The sequence below is a fragment of the Gobius niger genome, assembly GCF_951799975.1.
Source record: "Gobius niger genome assembly, chromosome: 16".
In the NCBI taxonomy this organism is placed as follows: Eukaryota; Metazoa; Chordata; class Actinopteri; order Gobiiformes; family Gobiidae; genus Gobius; species Gobius niger.
The window spans coordinates 23,854,846-23,874,593 of record NC_136867.1 but is presented as its reverse complement, the minus strand read 5'-3'; the positions used below and the strand labels follow the sequence as shown (position 1 = coordinate 23,874,593).

The 19,748-nt window shown below is 41.3% G+C and overlaps 1 protein-coding gene across 3 annotated transcripts in view; it reads right to left on the bottom strand.

Annotated features, from left to right (window-relative positions):
* Positions 1 to 19,748, bottom strand: part of sos2 (son of sevenless homolog 2) — a 51,754-nt gene that overhangs the window by 15,494 nt on the left and 16,512 nt on the right. For all 3 annotated transcript variants that reach the window (XM_079573369.1, XM_079573370.1, XM_079573371.1), the window contains exons 2-10: positions 15,065 to 15,190; positions 13,550 to 13,681; positions 13,001 to 13,165; positions 10,921 to 11,127; positions 8,682 to 8,825; positions 8,403 to 8,513; positions 4,134 to 4,232; positions 2,602 to 2,729; positions 440 to 1,095 (exon numbers count right to left, since the gene is read on the bottom strand). In XM_079573369.1, the coding sequence (XP_079429495.1) occupies positions 440 to 1,095; positions 2,602 to 2,729; positions 4,134 to 4,232; positions 8,403 to 8,513; positions 8,682 to 8,825; positions 10,921 to 11,127; positions 13,001 to 13,165; positions 13,550 to 13,681; positions 15,065 to 15,190 (1,768 nt within the window). The remainder of the gene's footprint in view (positions 1 to 439; positions 1,096 to 2,601; positions 2,730 to 4,133; positions 4,233 to 8,402; positions 8,514 to 8,681; positions 8,826 to 10,920; positions 11,128 to 13,000; positions 13,166 to 13,549; positions 13,682 to 15,064; positions 15,191 to 19,748) is intronic.

Below are 19,748 nucleotides of genomic sequence, written 5' to 3'. Positions count from 1 at the left end.
AATCGACGGCACGGCTCTCGTCAGGCGGACATGGAGCGGCGGACGCGATTTTACGATTTAGCCATTTTCCACATCGCCTGTTTTTAAAAGTATGAATGAACTGAATTAATTCGATTTATCGCCCAACCCTACACAAAAGTAACAAAAATGCAACAATAAAATGACAGAAGAGCGATGATTAGAAAAAGGAAAAACGTGGCAACAATGCGAGAAAAAAACGGGGAAAAAGATCCATTTAGATAAGTTTTGTAGCTTTAAAATGATGTGTTACACTGGCCTTGAGGCTATAAGCTCCAGTCAAGGTTTTCGATTTGGGTAATGCTGAACTGGAGAAAATAAACTCACAGGTTAAAAGACTGATCAATAAAAGAACGATTAAAACAACAGTGACCTGTAGAGCCCAGACCCTTCAGATGCGGCTCTGAGTCGTTGTCCTTACCTGCGTACATGTGGTAGGTGAGCCTCTCGATTAGTTTGACCACAGTCCCTGCTTTGATGATGGGAATCCCCGTTTTACTCTGGACTTTATCCTCAAACACAATGTTCTCCTCACTGTCCTGCACGGCGAACATGTAGACCTCCGGAGAGGGCAGCCGGAGCGGGTGCGCCTGCTCCTCGTGCTGCAGAACCGTGTCCAGCATCCGGTCCAGAGTCGAGCGATACTGCAACGTCACCAGCGCCGCCATCCACGCCGCTTTCTCCTCCGCCGTCCGCGCGCAGAAAACGCAACAGTTCTCGTCTTTGCCCACCAGTTCAAAGGCGTGTTTTAGCTCCGACGTGTCCTCGCGGTCCACGATACGGATTTTTCGTAACACAAACTTCTCCTTAAGTCGGTATTCGGCGCCGCTGCCTGAGCCGGGCAGCCTCGAGCTCTGATTGGCCTTGCAGCTGATCATTAGTCCGTCGAACAGGAAGTTGTGGCGGTCGTGCTTGGCGCCGGCGCGGATCAGCGCCCCCTCCAGGATGAACTCGCTGCAGCACTGCCCGATGTCTTTGCCCTCCCAGCCGTCGATGCTCTTCTGGATCTCATTCATGCGTTTGATGGCCAGTTGTTTGCTGCGCACCTGCCGACTGTACAGGCGATACATGGGCTCCCTGACAGAGGAGAGAGGATAACGTCAGCTTTACTTTGGAGATAATTCAAATGACTAGACAAAACCAGTATGTTTATAGAGGTATGGACAGAATATTTGATGCATTACCATAAAAAAAATATATATATCAGAAAATAAAGTTCCAACTCAAATTCAACATATTAATCTTAAAGTGCATGCGGTATGACACATTCGACACATGTACCCAGTTTTCTTTAGTATTTATAGATTGCCTTCCTTATTGGAGACTGACAGGATGTGACATAGATAGATAGATATATATATCATAGATGGGGGCAAACAATTTTAAATTGTTGCTGTGCCGACAATGTTATGTCAATGGGAAATGAGTCAAACTGTTAGACAGACGGCATCACTGGAATCGCCCATATATGGTCATGTTTGAACAATTAAGGGGGAAAACAATTGAGAAAAATCTAAACTTTCTCTATTCATTTAAAAACTACTTTAACAAATGCTGAATTATGCATATAGTTTTCTACTAAATGAAGATACAAAGACATGTAGAGGAGCAAAGTGGTTCAACAGCCCCAAAATACATAAACTACTAAGAATGCTAACACAATATTCTTATAATTCTTCATGTTAGCATCGGGCTAATGCTAATGGCAAGCTAGCGCTGCCATTTTTTCACATCCACTGAACAACCTGCTGTGAGAAAATATCCATATGGGACAGATTTACACTTGAATTTATTTATGTGTGATCAATAAGTTCATATTCCACCAGAAAATGGCTAAAAAGAGTGGAAAATTGTGTTTCTCTAAAGATTCTATTTTCCCCCTCGTCTGCATCTATGGAAATTTACCTCTATGTCACTGCCTGTCAGCAGCTTAAACATTCAAATATAAATAACTTTTCTGCCCAAAATGTCCTCATTAACATTGCTTCTTCACTGAAATAAAAAAGATAACTAACTTAAAGCAGATGTTATTCAGCTGAATAAGTCGTTTTTCAAAAGCACTAAAACGACTCATATGCACTTTAACTTTTTTGACGAGATAAGATTAAGTCAGGTTTGACTTTTGACTTGGTTCAGGGTGTCTGACTTGCTTCAATGCACTGCAGCTTATTTCAGATGAGTTTGTTTGTCAATGGCGTAAACTGCACTTCTCGTTTTGGCTGTTTTACTTTCAAGCAAAAATGTTAAGCCTTACATCCAGCCTGAAATGTCAGAAAAGCATTTTGCCCTGAGCTTTAGTCTGCCCAGTGCCCACCGCTTTTGTTATTTAATATTGAAAGAAATTCTTAAGCTAAGAAACCCTGCAGCATCACCAAGTAGCATGGAATAGATTAAAGATGGAGAAAGATCAGGAAGAACTAGATCTATCTAGTTGTTTTGGAATTTTGGGGGAATAGTGGTGTGTTTTTGCCCAGGATGTGGTTCAAACCAGTTTTACTTTTACCCCCTCATGCCACTTCTGCTCTGCTGTGGTCACATACTGTAGGAGTCAGTGCCACAGAGGTTTTTTGTTTATATACAGACCCCGGTTTGCGCCGTGGCTGGTGTTTGGCGTAGATCCGGTCCACGCTGCACTGAAGGTTAATCAGAGCCGTGATCGCCTGCTTTAGACACTCGCGGTCGTCCTCGTCCTCACTGCGCTCCTGGAGTTGCTGCGGGAAAACGGTCGTTGAAACATGTTATTATAATATACTCCACTTTATATTTGAGTCTGTGTTGTATTGCACATATCAAAAGGTGATGTGTTAAACCTCTTCACCCCCACCTGAACCGAGCACCCAAATCTAAAAGCTTCTTAAAAAAAAAAAGAAAAGTCAAAAACGCAACAAAAGAGCCACAAAAACGTGCTGGAAAAGTAACAACAACACAGTAAAAAAAGCGACACAAAAATGACCAAAACAGGATTAAAAAAAAAGGAAAATAAAAACAATTGAAAAAGCCATGCGACAAAAGAGTTAAACATCAGTTTTGGAGGCCTTAGCTTTCAAATGACGTGTCTCACTGTAAATTCTACGGTCATTAAGCTTTAAAGATTCAGCTAAAGCCGAACTGGAGAAAATGCGAAGGTTAAGGGGTTAAATATCTTCAAAAAGATTTATTAAGATATCTTCAAGAATGTATTTAAATTACCCCCAAAAAGTGCCGACTTCCAAATGACAAACTAAACAATTATACTACAAAGGCTGGCTTTTCGAACAAAGAAAGGAAAACAATGACTTTTTTTTGCTAGTCTTTTTACTAGACTTCAAGCCCTTAAATTAGTACTGAGAAAAAAAATCGATTTGATTTAAAAATCTAGTTGGTAGGTCAAATCAATTAATATATATATATTTTAAAAGCAATTTTTTTTTTGTTTTATTTTCATTTTTATATATATTATTTAGCTCTGCCCAGAGGAAGAAGGTCCTGCTGTACAAATGTGCTAAGAAGAACAGAGCTCACATCGGGATTTTTTGTTTTTTTATTTGCTCAATCCAAATATAGTATAATGTTTAACAATCTTTGTTGCACAGTGACTATACAGTTAGAGAAAGGGTTTGCCTTTGCCATTTTGTTTATGTTGATGCACTTTCATTAAAGGCACACTGCGTAACATTTTGGACTACACTGTTGCCATCAACACAAAACATGCTCCCAATGATCAGCTCGACACAGAAAATGCTATTTTTTTTTTTTATGAGGTATTTTTCAATGTGTCATAAAATAAATGCTTGTATTTAGTATTTAGTATTTTCCTCCCCCTACATGTTCCAGCCATATCCTAATGTGTAGAAGGACCTGTTCACCACAACTGCCTCTAAAATCCCTCACTCAAAAAGTGTTTAATTCGGGTCCAAAGTGCCATCATGCACAAGCTTAATATAGAAGGTGCAGTTACACCTAAGACCTGAGGTGGCAGTAGTGAGAATAAAATGATCAACTTGCATCTAGTCCCTTTAAATCACAAATATCTTTCTCATATTGACTTTATTGCTACTTTATTGTCTTCCAATGCCATTTCCCATGTGATCAAGCATCACTCACTTCCCTTGTGGAGATAAACGACGCAGCCGTACCTGCAGAAGTTCGAAGTAGTGCATGCAGTGGTAAACGGGGACCATCATGAGCTGAGGGAGGACGTACTGAACCGCCTCTTTGAATCCTTCAGCCACAGACTGCAACACAAAAAACAGACAGACAAATTACTGAGTGGACAGGATACATAACGCCACGCTGCCGAGCATTCCCGTTTATGTGTCACATCGTCACGAGAGCAGACGGCGAAGTTTACGAGTCAGGTTTCAGCACAGTCACACACACAGAAAAGGCACGTTTTCGAAGCACTTGCAATGAAAAAAACTGCTTGTATTTTATTCAAATCGATCGGGTGAAATGTTACCGAGTATAGCTTTAACCTTGTGAGCCAAAAGGAAACCCATTTTTAGAGGTTGCAGGTCTAAATGTGGGCAGACAAAGGCTAGACCACTGTGCGGAGGGGGAAACCGGATAGGGCCCAGTCATGGTTTAAATCTTCTATTCCCTGGATGCACGAGGCTGAATCGATACGGAGAGCGCTCAGGCTTCAGCCGCTCATTACGGACTCAAAAACAGGACTAAACAAAACAACATCAAGACTAAACCTGGACTAAAGAGAGATCAGAGCGAGATCAGAGCTACGGCTGCACAGAATGAAAGAGAAGGACATTTTTAATCAAACTGTGTGAAAAGGACTTGGAGAGATACAATATCAGAATGAGGCTCAAATGGAACAAAATTAGGAAAACCACGGGTAAAACGGAGCTTTCGCAAATAAATCTCAGTCAGATGGAGACCTCAATGATCTTGCTTTATGGGAAAGTGCAGAAACGATATATTTCGCAGCCCTAATCACAGCCAGACCTATCGAAGTAGGCGAGAGGGTCTTGTGGGACAGAGGGAGACCACAGAGAGGGGGGGGGGAAGTGATGGACAAAGGCTGAACGATGACCTAAGTTTAGATCATGTTTTGTTGTTGCGTCAGCGTCCTGGGGGGCACAGCACAAAAACAGAAAAATGGCGAGATGGTGGTTATGGGGGTCAAAACAAACGAATGACCTTTTCAGCCGTTTATTGGATTATACTTTGGGCGACAGTCTGGGACGGAGACACTGAAATTTTGAGGGTCCTGTACAAATGTGCCTTTTATTGCAATATTGGCGTGTTTATTGTAGATAATGCAATAACACAGGGTTTTGGAATGGACCAATGCTCTGGGTCCCTGGGGTTATTTTTTTATTTAGAGATGTCAATTTGAAACTTTTGCTGAAAGTTACTGACATGAATATAAGAACAAAATGTATTGCAAGATTTGGGTAATTTTATGTTTCCTATGGTGGCAACTATGGATTATTTTGGCCATAGTTGCAGTTTGATTAATCTACAGAGGCTTCCAAACTTTTTAGCTGAACAGATGCCACTTGAGAGTTTTTGATGGAGTAAACTTAAAGGAACAGGCCACAGTTCTTCCATACTGAGATATGTTCTTACCTGAGCTTAGACGAGTTGATGTGTACCTGTCTGGTCTTTGGCCTCTCCCAGTATATTCCTATAGCTCCAAACAAAGACCAGACAGGTGCACATCAACTCGTCTAAGCTCAGGTAAGAACATATCACAGCATGGAAGAACTGTGGCCTGTTCCTTTAAAGTGAATGTTTGTAGGAGGCTCTTCATGCTAATTCTGCTCTGTTGGATGAGACACATATTAATAAAATTTACAAACACTACATACATACCCTTTTAAAAACTGTTGTTCTTCACCAAAAATACCAAATGTTCATGTCATTTTTGGTCTATTTTAGTCTGTGTTACCAGAAATACAAAAACAATCAATCGAAAATAGTTGTCAGCTACTTCAATGATCGATTAGTTGACAATTAATCAATAGCTTGTTTCACCCCTGTTGTTTTCATTTAAAAATAAGGCCTTTTATCCCACATATATTCAGCGGAAAAAGCTCAATAATGAATGGTGCCAGGTTTTAATTTGTGAAAATAAAAATCTAAACGTCGCCTTGTTTTGTTGCTTGTTTGTTTTTTATCTAAAACTAGGCTAGGATTTAGATCTGAAAAAATCTCTATATGATATGATATAAAATTTTTCCATATAAATCTATGGAGAAAAATTGAGCCAGTCCAATAATTATACATGTTATTGTGAAGATGAGGTATTTTGTGTTTTTCCAGGTGAAAGTTTTAATGTTAACAGAACAAATTGGCCCAGAATCTGAACATTTTAAAAAATAGTTTTGTCTGTAGTGTCTCCTCTTAAACCGTGCGGTGTGTAGACGTCCTCGTGCGCTCCGGACAGAGGAGCCGTGAGGAGTCTGTGTGAGGAGGAGTTCATTAGATTACTGTGGCACATAAACAAAGCTGAGAGCCGAGCGGTGATTACTCCGGCTAATGTGTGTTTGGGTGTTACAGCATCCACCCAGGGACGGGGCGATACAAAAGATGATTTGTTTTTAATTTACACTTGATTGTGCAGTGGAGACAGGATGGCAGCGCACCACTGTCTTTCCTATTGCAACATACAGTAGGGTGACCAGATGTCCCAGTTTACCCGGGACAGTCCCAGTTTTGAGTCCTTTGTCCCATGTCCTGCTAGATTTCTCCAAAACCATTGCCCCAGTTTTTACTCAGTCTCTGTCCCAGTTGTAGATGATGTGGCCCATGTGAATATCAATTAGTAAGTATAAACCAATTAAAAGTCTACATTTTAGCATCTCCTCAATGTGGATTTTGAGTCAGCAGAAAGATTAATGAGGGGAAAAAAATTAAGGTTCTTCTTCGGTCAAAGTCCAAGTGCTTGGGAAAACCATCTTTCTTGGAAATGGGAATAAGGATGAATAAAGCCCCGAACATCGAGGCTAAAAAGGGCATAAAGGTGTTCACCAAAATGAGCCTCACTGAAGCAGTTGGAGCAGCACAAGAGCGAGACATTTGGCGCCAGGTCGTGGAGACCGCGGCACCGCAAAGCGACAACTGACAAGAAGAAGTAGAATTGTGCAGCCTCATATTATTTACATTATTTATTCTCTCGGTAAAATCTATTAAGAGCAGGTCTGAACTTTGATAAGGTGCATTTAGCTGCGCTAGATTGACGTAGGAAACCCATTCAGACACAGACAGAGCATGTAAACTCAACACAACTAACTATTTAGGATAACAAATATCTTAAAGGGATATTTCAGGATTTTTGACATAGGGACTCATTTCCTAGTTATCCAGAGTGTTGTTGATTTCTGGAGATTTTTTGTCGTTTTAATTCATGCAGTTCTTATATTTGAAGAGTTTAGTGGTGCTAGGCTAGTGCATGTCTATGGTAACTAGTAGCCTGCATTAAAAACAGTCTGACCCACAGTGCAACTGAGGCAAATAATTTATAACACCTGACTATCCATATAAGTGTCTGTGTTGACTGAGTAATTTTTTAAATATAACCATTTTGCATTTAAAAGAACTTATATTTGAGCAGCATCAGCTTCCTGGTTGCAAGCTACGCAGCAGCGGAGTGATCTGCTTGGTTACCGGATCTACAGTAGCTTGTTTACCTGCAGCCGGCATTACTACATGTGGAATTCACAAAGAAGCTTTCTACAAATCAGATATGGCAACATTTGGAGGACAACCCCATGATATTGAAAAGGTTTTTAATGCAGGCTACTAGTTACCATAGACATGCGCTAGCCTAGCACTAGCCTAGCACCACTGAACTCTTCAAATATAAGAACTGCATGAATCAAAACAAAAAAATCTCCAGATATAAACAACACTCTAACTAGGAAATGAGACCCTATGTCAAAAATCCAGAAAAATGAACAGAATTTTTACTTCCTGGACTAACCTAGTGCATTGAATTGTTGAGCTTCATTTCCATACATCTATTAACACTAGACTTAATCCACCGACATAACTTCATATTGATCTATGAATCGTTCACGGCGATGTGAAACGTCCCGCCTTGCTCCCAACAGCCTCCCAACAACTTGATCTGGAGCCTGAGAAAACACCAGCAAATATTCGCTCTTCAAAAGGCTGCTCCCCGTCGAGCTACTTCAATACTATTCTTATGAGGAATGTCCAAATAAAACAATGCTTCGGCAATGAATAAACTGGACACGGGACGGACTGAGGAGCGGGGCCGCGCCAAATCAGGAGGAACCCGGCCGTTTCTTCAAAAGCTCACAGGAACAACGCTGTTTGTTTGTTCAACGCACAAACGACTCAACATTGGCATTCGCGAACGGCTCATTCTCAAAGGAAATTAACTATTTTAGAGTTGAAATCGCCGCTTTTGATCACGTTACCTGGAAGTAGAGTCCGACGGTGGGACGGGACATGAGGTTGTTGAAGTGCTCGTGGAAATCTTTGTTGAGGATGTCCTGGGAGAGGGTCTCGTACGGGTCAAATGCCTGCTCCTGGAACAAAGAGTGGGACAAGTTATATGAGCAATCCCATCTTGTCTCAGATATAAAATACATGACTTTATTCACAAAACACTGATAAATCCGTAAAACTGTGGAGGAGATTGTTTTCAAAAACGGCCTTTCTTCTTTCCAGTGTCTAGTGTGTACATTTTGCCGTACCTCTGCGAGATCTTCGAAGCAGCTCCCGACCAGAGGATGAGGGCTGCCGTCTGCCGTCATCTCCACCGCGTCCTCGATCAGACCCAGCAGCTTCACCGTAAGCTCGTGGATGTCCAGGATGTTACTGAAGATCACCTCCACGTCCTGGGACAACATAGGAGCGCATAGTCAACACCGGCAGAGACGGGGCCGTGTTGTTTCTGATACTGAGCTGTACTACACATTACTGCTTCAAAATGTTTTTTGTAGTTTTACTGTTAGAGAATAAAATAAGCTATTTCTCATATTCGGTCATGCTCGGACCATCTTTGTCCTATTGCCATCACTTTGGCTCTCAGGCACTATACTGATCCGGCCCGCGAGATGATTTAATCCGGCCCCTGCTCCGTAGACCATAAATTTCAGAGTATGTATTAAAAAAAATAAGAAGAAGAAAAAAGGAAGCCTCTAGCCCATTTCTAGAATGCTCATTCTAGCCACTAGGGGGCATTAAATTTGAAAAAAGGAAAGAGTTCCACACGTGTCCAGCAGAGGGCACTGACATAATAAGAGCTCAGGATATGAACAATGCATTATATAGCCATGTGGTAAATGGACAGTCTGCCCCGGGGCGGCTGTGGCTTCAATAACAGCTAACCACCCCCGAGTTTGGAGTGAATGATTAATGAGTACTATGTAGTACTTTGAGGAACTTGTGACACAGGCTTGTAAAGTGCAATACAAGTGTTATTAATGAAGCCAAGTTGGGGCTTTGACCAAATCACAGCTTATCATTATTCATTTATTGGAAAAATGTTATTATACTGTATATATATATATACACTATTATACAACATTTATCCCTTTTCGTGTGTGTGTTCATTGTCATTTACTATATATTTGGGGTGATTTTAATTTGTAAAGCACTTTGTATTACATGTTGTATGAAACGTGCTTTATAAAAATAAAAATAAATGATTGATGGATCGATCCCGTCTTCGTCCCACACTGATGTCAAATAAACTTCATGCATGAAACATCCAGACACCTGCCTATTTTTCACCTATCCTTTCATACACTATTGGTTTTCCTCTAACACCTTTAAACTAGTGCCTCCTGCAGCGCCATTAGAGTTTCAATAGGGCGCAAATAGAGATTCTTTCCATTGAAATATTGCATACTGTGATGCCACTAAAACTGAGGCTGCAAACTAGGGCTGGGCAATTAATCCAAATGCAATCGAAATCACAATCTCTACTTCAGTCAATCTTTATAAATCTTTATAAATCGTCAGGTTTACAGACATTTCTTTGGCAGAAACGGCACCAAGTTTTGGAGATTGGATGAAACAATGGAAGATATTTGATGACGTGGAGTTCTTTTACAGAGACTTTCAACCAAAAGAAAATTCCATTTACTTTCTAACCATGTGAGGGCAGTACACACACGGTTTTATATACTCGTTTACACTAGAATGACACAAAATTAGCAGATAATACTCATCAGATATACAGTTTATCAGCAGAAAAGGTGGTGTGGGCTTTAGTTGCTCTTTAATAACGGAAATATGTATAATCAATAGATGTATCAAATAAGAGGGACCAGTGCTGCCACAGTCTGTTGCAAGAGTTATAGTTGGAATACAATTAGAAATCACTGGAGAACTTATTTTGTTAAGCAAGAAAACAATCCCAACTGTTCCATATATTTTCTTCCGCCATCTTTGTCATTCAGCGATGTAAATGAAAGGCATGAAACTTAAAATGATAGCTATGAACACAGGTCACAATAACATGTTTACAATAAGCTTTTGCAACCAACCCCCCAATGTCCCATTTAGATAAAGCGTCCCAGAAATAGCAACGAGCCGAAAATAGCCCAGAGGAAATCATTAGTCAGACTCAGGCAAAAGGACGTGCGACCCAAAATAGTCGAGTGTCAATAGCTTAAGTGCAACTTTCTGTCATTATTTGGCAATATAGGTTTCTTGGCGGTAATTTGAGCGGCGTTTCGACAGACATAATCGCAGTTATTTTGGCCGAGGATGCCTTGTGTCTCAACATAATTACACGTTTGTCATTCCTCCGAGGCTCGTGAAGGTTTATCCTCCTCACCCGGATCGCACCACAAATTACCCAACCGCGAAAAATGCAACAAAAAAAAAAAACTACAGCCAGCCATGTCAAGTCAGCTTTCCACTCCGTTCCTACATTGCTAAGTCACAAGAGAAAGTCAGTAAATGGAGAAAATGAACTGCTACCTGAGGCGAGAAGATCTTGGGGTTGGACAGGAAGTGGTGCCTGAACACTTTGATGATGAGGTCCAGTTCTCGGAGGTACTGGCGCTCCTCTGCGATCTCCAGCCGCACCAGGTCGTCGTACGTTAGCTCCCCCGACGACGAGGGCTCCTCCGGGCACTGGGACATCAGCCCTATGTCCTCCTCCTGGTCAAACATGTCCATCAGCACCTACGGAGAAGAAGGGACGCACTTAGTTGAGAATAGGTTTGTTTCCACAGGAGCATTTTTCCGGTGTTTCCACATCCAAACCCCGGCCCCCTTTTGTCCTGGCGTCTGGAGCGGTTTGTTTACTGGGGCAGTTTGGGGCAGAGAGATGATCAAATGAGGGAGGTTTAACTCAAGCAAATACCATATTAAACCAAGTGCTAACCGGTGTTGGCAATGTTCTGTGAGAATGTCAAAGTTAAAGGGGCTATATCTAATTTTTCTTTGTGCTAGTAATGGAGTGAAATTAGTTTTGTCCTCCTTAAGTATATTGTAAACTCAGGCATTAGTGGTGAAAAAACATTGTGCATCTAATTATTGCATTTGCATTTCAGGAACTTTCAGGCTAGATTTTCTGTTTAAAGGGACTACAGAGTTTAAAAATGTTAAAATTATGTATTTTCCTCCCCCTACATGTTCCAGCCATGCCCTAAGTTGTAGAATTAGCTCAGACCTGTTCACCACAACTGCCTCTAAAATCCTGCACTGTCAGTCAAAAAGGTGTTAATTCAGGTCCGAAGTGCTTAATATAGATGCTGCAGTTACGCGTAAGACCTGAGGTGGCAGTAGTGAGTATAAAATGACTTGCATCTAGCCCCTTTAAGTGACCATAAAAAGTGACCCTGTACGTTGTGAAACATGCCTGTAAACTTGTCCTTTTGAAGAATTAATATGCTACAAATAAGTTGGACCACAATAAACAATTTCATTCCGTGGCTTCCTCTTTCATTGCTCGGTATTCATCTTATTCCGCCCCGCCCACTTTTGCACCTTTTTGCGTTGTCTCGGCTCTTCCGTTGTACAGACACTTCCGATCGAGCGCGAAGCCCGTTCATTTTAACGGAGGACGAGGGAAAATATTCTCCGCTCAAATCTGATGTTTAGTAGATTGATTTGTGTAAAATGGCCAAGTCAACACTGCACCGTTTCTCAGCGCGGCCGAAAAACGGCTTTGTTTACGTGTATTAACTGATTTTATGTGGACTTCTCCAGCCCCATGCTAACAGATAGGAGAAAAGGGGCGGGCACAGTTCCTGGCGGTGCCCACGGGAACTTCCGGAATAAGGTGAATAGGGGCTTTAATGTTGAGCTAAATGTGAGCTAAAAGCTAGCTTATCAGCAACAACCGTGTACAGTCTCGGAACATAAGCAGTAAAATGGTGCAGAGGGCTGAAATTATTTATTAGGATGTAGTTTCTTGCTCTGCATTGACCGCCATGAGCATACCCCCACAGCACCTCACGTTGGTCAGTTTCATAGCGGCCTGGATTGGCTTTAAAGCAGAACTAAGTAACTTGTTTACCTTAATAAATCCTTTTCGTAGTCGCTCTGGGGGTAATACAAGTGTTAATGAGATGATTGGGGGGGGTCTTTCATCTCCTCTGGTGTCTCTGGCCAGAAAACCACACTTGCAGCTTTCCCTGCTCTGACCCGGCAGCCCCAATACACACTAATAGTATCACAAAGATAAAGCTAACAGGCTAACGGGCAACGCTAACTGTGGGCTAGCACCACTTTAGCAGTATTTACAGCCAAGTTTGAGGGAAAAAATATCTGTCACTCCTTTTGTCTTTTCTGTCAGCATAATATTTACTCTCACGGGCAATTAATGAGTATAAAAAACGCTACGACACCTGCAGTAGCGCTTATGGCCTCTAGGGGCAAAAGTGACTTAGTTCTGCTTTAAAAATGACATGATGAAACTACCAGGGGGCGCCACCACCTAATCCAGCTACTCACAAGTGGGCATTTCCGTTATGCTCTCATTGAAAGAGAGCTTTAGAGATGTGTTCTTTTGTATGATTGTAGTATGACCATCGCAGGAGCCTCGCCTCACCTTGTCGGCGCACATGGACACCTTGATGTCCTGCTGGCTGATCTCGTAGTGCCGGATGTTTCCCACGTAGTTCCCGGCGAGCTTCAGGATGTCTGCAGATATGTACTCGAGTACCGCCACGATGTACAGAGAGACATGGTAATCCACTCTGTAGCCCAGCACCTCCTGCAGAAAACACGAAAGGAAGTACAATTCTTCATACCTGTTCTGAATGTATAAAGCCAAAAATGTAGAGATCAGGGTTTCCACTGCATTCACTTGTGCGTGACAGCAGGAGGTCATAAATTGGAGTCTAGAGTTGAAGGTAATTTCTTGTCCAAACTATCCCCAGATTATCTCAAGCCAATTCAATTACTGGGGAGGGAGACCAAGCTAAGCACAACTGTATAGAATTACAGACACTCCCCGACAACTTCACCAAAATGACACGGTTTCAAAGAATTTAAGTGGATTGAAGCACACATTATCTTACTCTAATGTAGCTACCGGTAAATCTAAAACCATGTATTCCCTAACCAAACCCAGAGAAAGAGTACAGCAGATCTTTACCTTTAGCAGCGGGTGTATCTTGTCGACGGGCAGCAGCAGTGGGTTCCTCCGTTTGCGTTTCTCGATGGCCGACTGAGCGTCTGCGATCGCCCACTTATCGATCGGGTGAGGGAAGGTTTTCTGCACCCGTTCCTGATAAGATCATAAGAAAATTTATAATTAGACACAGAATGATTATGAATTTATTTTACAAAGAAAAAAAAAAATTTAAAGGTGCATTATGCAATTTTTTATGTGAAAAAGTTGATATTTGTGCGTATTTGACCATGTAGTGATCCATCCATCCATAAAATTAGGGCTAGATGCAAGTTTGCCATTTTTTACTCACTACGCCATCTCAGGTCATACGTGTAACTGCAGCTTCTATATTAAGCTCGTGCATGACGGCACTTCAGACCCGAAGTAACAACTTTTTGACAGTGCAGGATTTTAGAGGCAGTTGTGGTGAACAGGTCTGGGCTCATTCTACACATCAGGACATGGCTGGAACATTTTTAAACTCTGTAGAGTCCCTTTAGGACAAATTTAGTCGACTTTGCATTTATAATATTCATTACAATCATTTTTAAATCAAGGTCCTCTGCTTCATGGAGCTGATCCCACATGAACAAAGCACAGACCTGTTAATTTGGCAGTGAATTTACATGATATGAGCCTCTTCCAGACGGTCATTAGAAGTTTGGATGATTTTAGTCTCTTCTTTTCATTTTTATCTAGTTGTATTTTAGTCGACTAAAATATCTGGACATTTTAGACACAGTTTTAGTCTCATAAACTTTTAATTCAGTTTTACTCCAATTTTAGTCAGCAGAAAAATCACTGACTAAAATTAAGACTAAATATTATAGTTGACGAAATGAACACTGCTCCAGGATCACTTGTTTTGTTGGTTTTCTGGCGGGAGGGTCCGTCAGCAGTGAAAACCTTCTCAACAATAATAAGCTTAATAAACAAAAAATAAAAATAAGCAACTGAATAATCATTACTAAAATGTATTGTATATTTATGTTTTTGTGTTCAGCATATCTCAGTTTTCCCCGCATCATTCTGGTGTTAACAAGTAAAAGTTCTACAAGGCAATAATGACACATGACTTAAACCAAAGAATTTTTAGGACTTTAAGAGTATTCAAATCTCAAGGTAACTTTCAATCCATGGCCTAAGCCTGTCACGATTACAAAATGTGAAGTTTGATATACTGAGGCAGGAAAATATTGTGATAAACGATAATATTGAAGACCACATGATGCCACTGAAACCAACTTAAAAGATGGAAATCTCAGTAATACCTCATTTCAAAAGTAATTTACGACACACAAGTTGCAATTAACATGAAAACTAATTGAAACACTGATTTATTCATTTACAAATATAGGATAAAGAGTAAGGAACGATCATTATTGAGCCTAAAAATATCAAATCTTTCTGTAATTTATTGGAAGTCGATATGGTAATGATCATGACAGGCCTACACAGACACACATTTAAAAAACCACAGCTCCCGTCCCGTCTCACCTCCACGTCCTGTACGGAGCGCGGCTGGGCCACACACAGCATGTTGAGCAGCTGCAGGATCAGCTCCTCGATGTGCTGCAGCGCGTCCTCCTTCGCCTGGAGGTTCGGGTGCACCTGCTTCTGCACCTGCGACACACAAACACAAAACGGACAGATTAGACTCAAAACAAGACACTAGACATTATTACACCATACCAGGCAACACAGATTATCAGTGAAACTAAACTAGGAATGCACCGTTACAATAGAGTTCGGGAATGTGATGTCATATCGCTAAGCATAATGGGATTAGCAGCAATTGTAAACTAATGGAGATTTTAAAAGTTGAAATACTGGAGTTATTGTTCACATTAAAACACATGGACACCACAGTGAGTTATATGTATTTACCAGCTGTAACTCAGCAGCTAACGGAGTTGTTATTTTCTCCACGTTTTAAACTGTTTTTAGCTAATGTTAGCCAATGGAAATGTATGCTGCAAAGATAGCAGATCTCCAATATTGAACCGATACCAGTTTTGGCTCTCACCGCTTTAAAAACACAACTTTCACCGACTAAATCTAAGTGAATATGGGCATGTTGTATGTCAGAACCTGGAGAATTCAATCGCTGAGTTAGTTTTATCCTCTGCAAACGTATTTTTGATCGACACTCAAAATGCCGTGGTCAGCAACAGCACGTTAAAGCTAGAGCAACATGCTAAAGCTAGAGCAACATGCTAAAGCTAACGTAAACTAATCAAGACTGGGACAGAAACTATGATTTGATTGCCTAAGCAGCCTAAATAAAATCAGTGTTTGTATTTTAGTTTATGAAATGCTGTTCATATTAATGCAACTTAATTAGCCGTTCTTATGTTTAAAGGGACTAGATGCAAGTTGGTCATTTTACACTCACTTCTGCCACCTCAGGTCATACGTGTAACTGTAGGTTCTATATTAAGCTCGTGCATGACGGCACTTCAGACCCGAAATAACAACTATTTGAGTGCTGGGTTTAAGAGGCAGTTGTGGTGAACAGGTCTGAGCTCATTCTACACATTAGGACATGGCTGGAACATGTAGGGAGAGGAAAATACATTATTTTAAAAATTTTAAACTCCGTATCGTCCCTTTAATGTAGTCGAGTTATTTTTGGTAAATATTTTTTCCATCATAGTTTATTAACAGATAGCCTATAATTGATCAACATTTGTTTGCAAGAGAAAATGAGACTTTATTGATCTCACACTGGAGAGAAGAGGACTATTTTTTCATTCACAGTAACTAATTTTAAGAAAGTCTCTTGGTATCGGTTAATATCGGATATCGGCAGATACTCAAACCCCCGGGAATCAGAATCAGAAGCAAAAAAGTTGGGTCGGTGCATCTCTAAACAAAACAATACTACTAGTTTTCAAATCAGATAAAGGCAGGAGCCAGCTTTAGGGAGTAGGAAACATTATTGTCTTCTGCACATCCCATAATGCCGCTGGGTCGACCCGTCAGGAGCAGTGGGCGACGGCAGAGCGTTTCACCTGCCCCCATTTGTGTTAATCACCACAGTATTACAATGGCATGTGGTGTGAGCGCGTCTGAAAGAGAGAGCGGGAAACAGGAAACAGGAGAGAGTGACATCACAGTGGAATCCCCTGATTTGGGTCGGACGTCACTAATGGAAGGAAAAGATTACAACGACCCACAATGCAACACCTGGAACATGTCAAGGGGCTCGACGCTGTAACAGAGAGGCAATAAACCAACCCAAACAACCGTGTCTGACCTGGAAAAATCCATTCACATTAATTTTGCAAAACAACAAGGTAACAAAGCACCGTCTGGGCGAGGGATTTAGTCGAATATGTCGACGTGACCCTGGAAACTGATGAGCTGTATTAGAGTAGAGCCCAGAATAACAGACACTGTATATGAACCGATATGATAAGTGATTTCAAAGTTCAAGTTCAAGCATCATTTACAGCTCTAATTATGTTCACATCCTATTTTAGACAAGATAGAGATTTTTCATCATTGTCCTGCTGCTGTTTGGTGAGGAACTAAAGCTGGGTGATTGGATGAAATAATTTTTTTAACCTTTTTTTTGCTATATCACCTACCCTATCTGTAAAAAGACCTGTGACCCCATTTAATACACTGCCTGACCAAAAAAAAAAAAGTCACACCACCTGGATTTAACCAACTGTTCTGATCTGGGGCTGCTGCAGTGCGTCAGGTCTAGGGTAATCAACACCTAAACATCCTGAATGACCAGGTTTAGTCTATCTACATCATTTTCACACATGGATTGGCCTCCACAGAGTCCAGATCTTAACCCCATTGAGAATCCTAGGATGTGCTGGAGAAGGCTTTGTGCTGTGGTCACTCTCTCCCATCATCAATACAAGGTCTTGGTGGAAGAAACTAATACAAGGCTGGATCTTTGGACATTGCAGAAGCTTTTTGAAACAAAACTACAGCAAATGTTCTGCAATCAAAGCTAAAGGCAGTTCGACCAAATATTAGAGCATGTGACCTTTGCTTCAGTGGTGACTTCTTTGTCAGGTAGTGTATTTGACCCTACAAGTACCACCAGACCAAGATCAAGATCAAGACAAACCCAGGCTATCTTGTGTTTAAGGAACAGGCCACCATTTTTACATACTGAGATATGTTCTTGTTCACCACCGTGATCTTGCCCTCAGCTACGCAAAACGACCAAAGATATTGTTAGCATTTGGCCTCCTCCAATGTATTCCTATAGCTCCAAACAGGCTCCAAACATTAGCGCTGTGTGACCAAAGCATGAGCCTTTAGCACGTGAAATGCGAAGGGAACAGAAACAATCATCACAGCGGCATGAAATAATTAGAGTTTGCTTCGAGCTCCGTTGAGATCGGCTCCTGAAGAAGAGTTTTAGACTCTTCTACAAAACAAAACCAATGCCCGGGCAAAGGATATCGAGGCTTCTTAACAGCTGCTCTCCTTTCATCACACTTAACAGTGGCATTATCTCAAGAGTTAGGAATAAAAAATATTAGTACGATATTATTATAACAGTTCTATCACGCTGTGCTGGTATTTCAGCTGATGGACTTTTTGCTCTTTGGATGGACAAGCAGCAGGGCACCCTTAATAATAGTTTTTTTCTCAATTATGCTAATTTTGTGATCGTCTAGTGCAGCCATTCCCAAAGTCCGGGACATCGCTGCCCCCATGCTGATCAAAAAATCTCTCGGGCCGCCCCCAAATCATAATAATTTACTCCATTCAAAGGAATTTGTTCTAATTTTACAGCTAAAAATAACATTAAAAGAAACATCTAGCTATGGCAGTAGGCTAAATACTGGTTTAAACTGGTGCATTAGTCCAGATAAATGTATTTTTTCCTTTCAAAATGAACTTTTTTCATTGTGCTTATTTTGCAGACAAGCTTTGGGGGCCCCTCGTAGTGGCTCTGAGGCCCACCAGGGAGCCCCGGACCCCACTTTGGGAACCACTGGTCTAGTGTAATAATCGAAATCGTAATTGAATTTCGATTAATTGCGCGGCCCTACAGGTACGTCTCAACTCGTCAGGTAAGAACATATCTCAGCATGTTAAAACGGTGGCCTGTTCCTTTAAAACTGAGGGTAACCCATGTCTAGAACGTCTCATTTAATGACCCCGAGTAACATCTGAAGAAGCTCATGTACCGCAGTTTGACATCCATCGACCTAAAACCACTGATTTGGGAAGAATCCTCAACAATGTGGTGTGTCCAGGAGAGATACTGATCATTTTTCCAAATTTGGGCTGATATCCGACATCTCTGTAAGTGCTACCTCACCCAGGATTTAGATTTGAGGCGGCAAATTCTGACTAAGCTACAATAAAAGCAGAAAACGAGCTGGTGGGCGGTGATCTGAAGAAAGAGAGAGAGACCAAACAGTGGCAGGATGCAGGAATGTGGAGAGAGAATGCAGTGAAAGTGTCATGCATTCTTTAGCTCTGACTGAACAGCAACACAACTCTGGCATTTAGATGCGGTGCCAATCTGCGCTAGCGGCGTCTCCAACCACTCGCTCACACACACCGCATTCTTGGGGGGAAAAAAGTGGGTGAAGTGTCTTGCCCAAGGACAAACCGTCAGTGTGCAGAACCACCTTTTCCATCCAACTAAACCAATCAACTAAGTGCAAAGTATCTGGATTTTTTTTTTTTTTTTGCGGTGTCACACGTCACCGCTGCAGGATGCCTCACACTCACAAGACTTTACCGAACTTCAACTGTACTCGGAAATAAAGATATAAAAAAATATCAAAGCAGAAGTGGATTAGAGAAACATCCTGTGGACCGCAAAAAGAAAGAAAAAACTTCAACGAGATTCCACAGGACGCGGAGTCGTGAGTCACTGCTCACTGAAACCACGGGGCTTTCCCATTCACAAATACTGGACCTGTTTAATAATGTCACCTACAACTATTTCTTAGGAGTTACTGCACTCTCCGTGTATTTTAGGGCCCGTGACCGGATAGTGGTACTAGCTGCAGCATAAGTGGTAATAGTCATAGCAATGTGTCTCATAAAACCCATGTTAAACTCTTAACTCCCACCTGAACATGTTTTCTCCTCCAAATTCTCCCAATCTAAAAGCTTCTTCAAAATAGCGACGAAAAACGAGAAGAAAATGAGGATGTAAATTGACAAAAATGACCAGCAAAAAAAG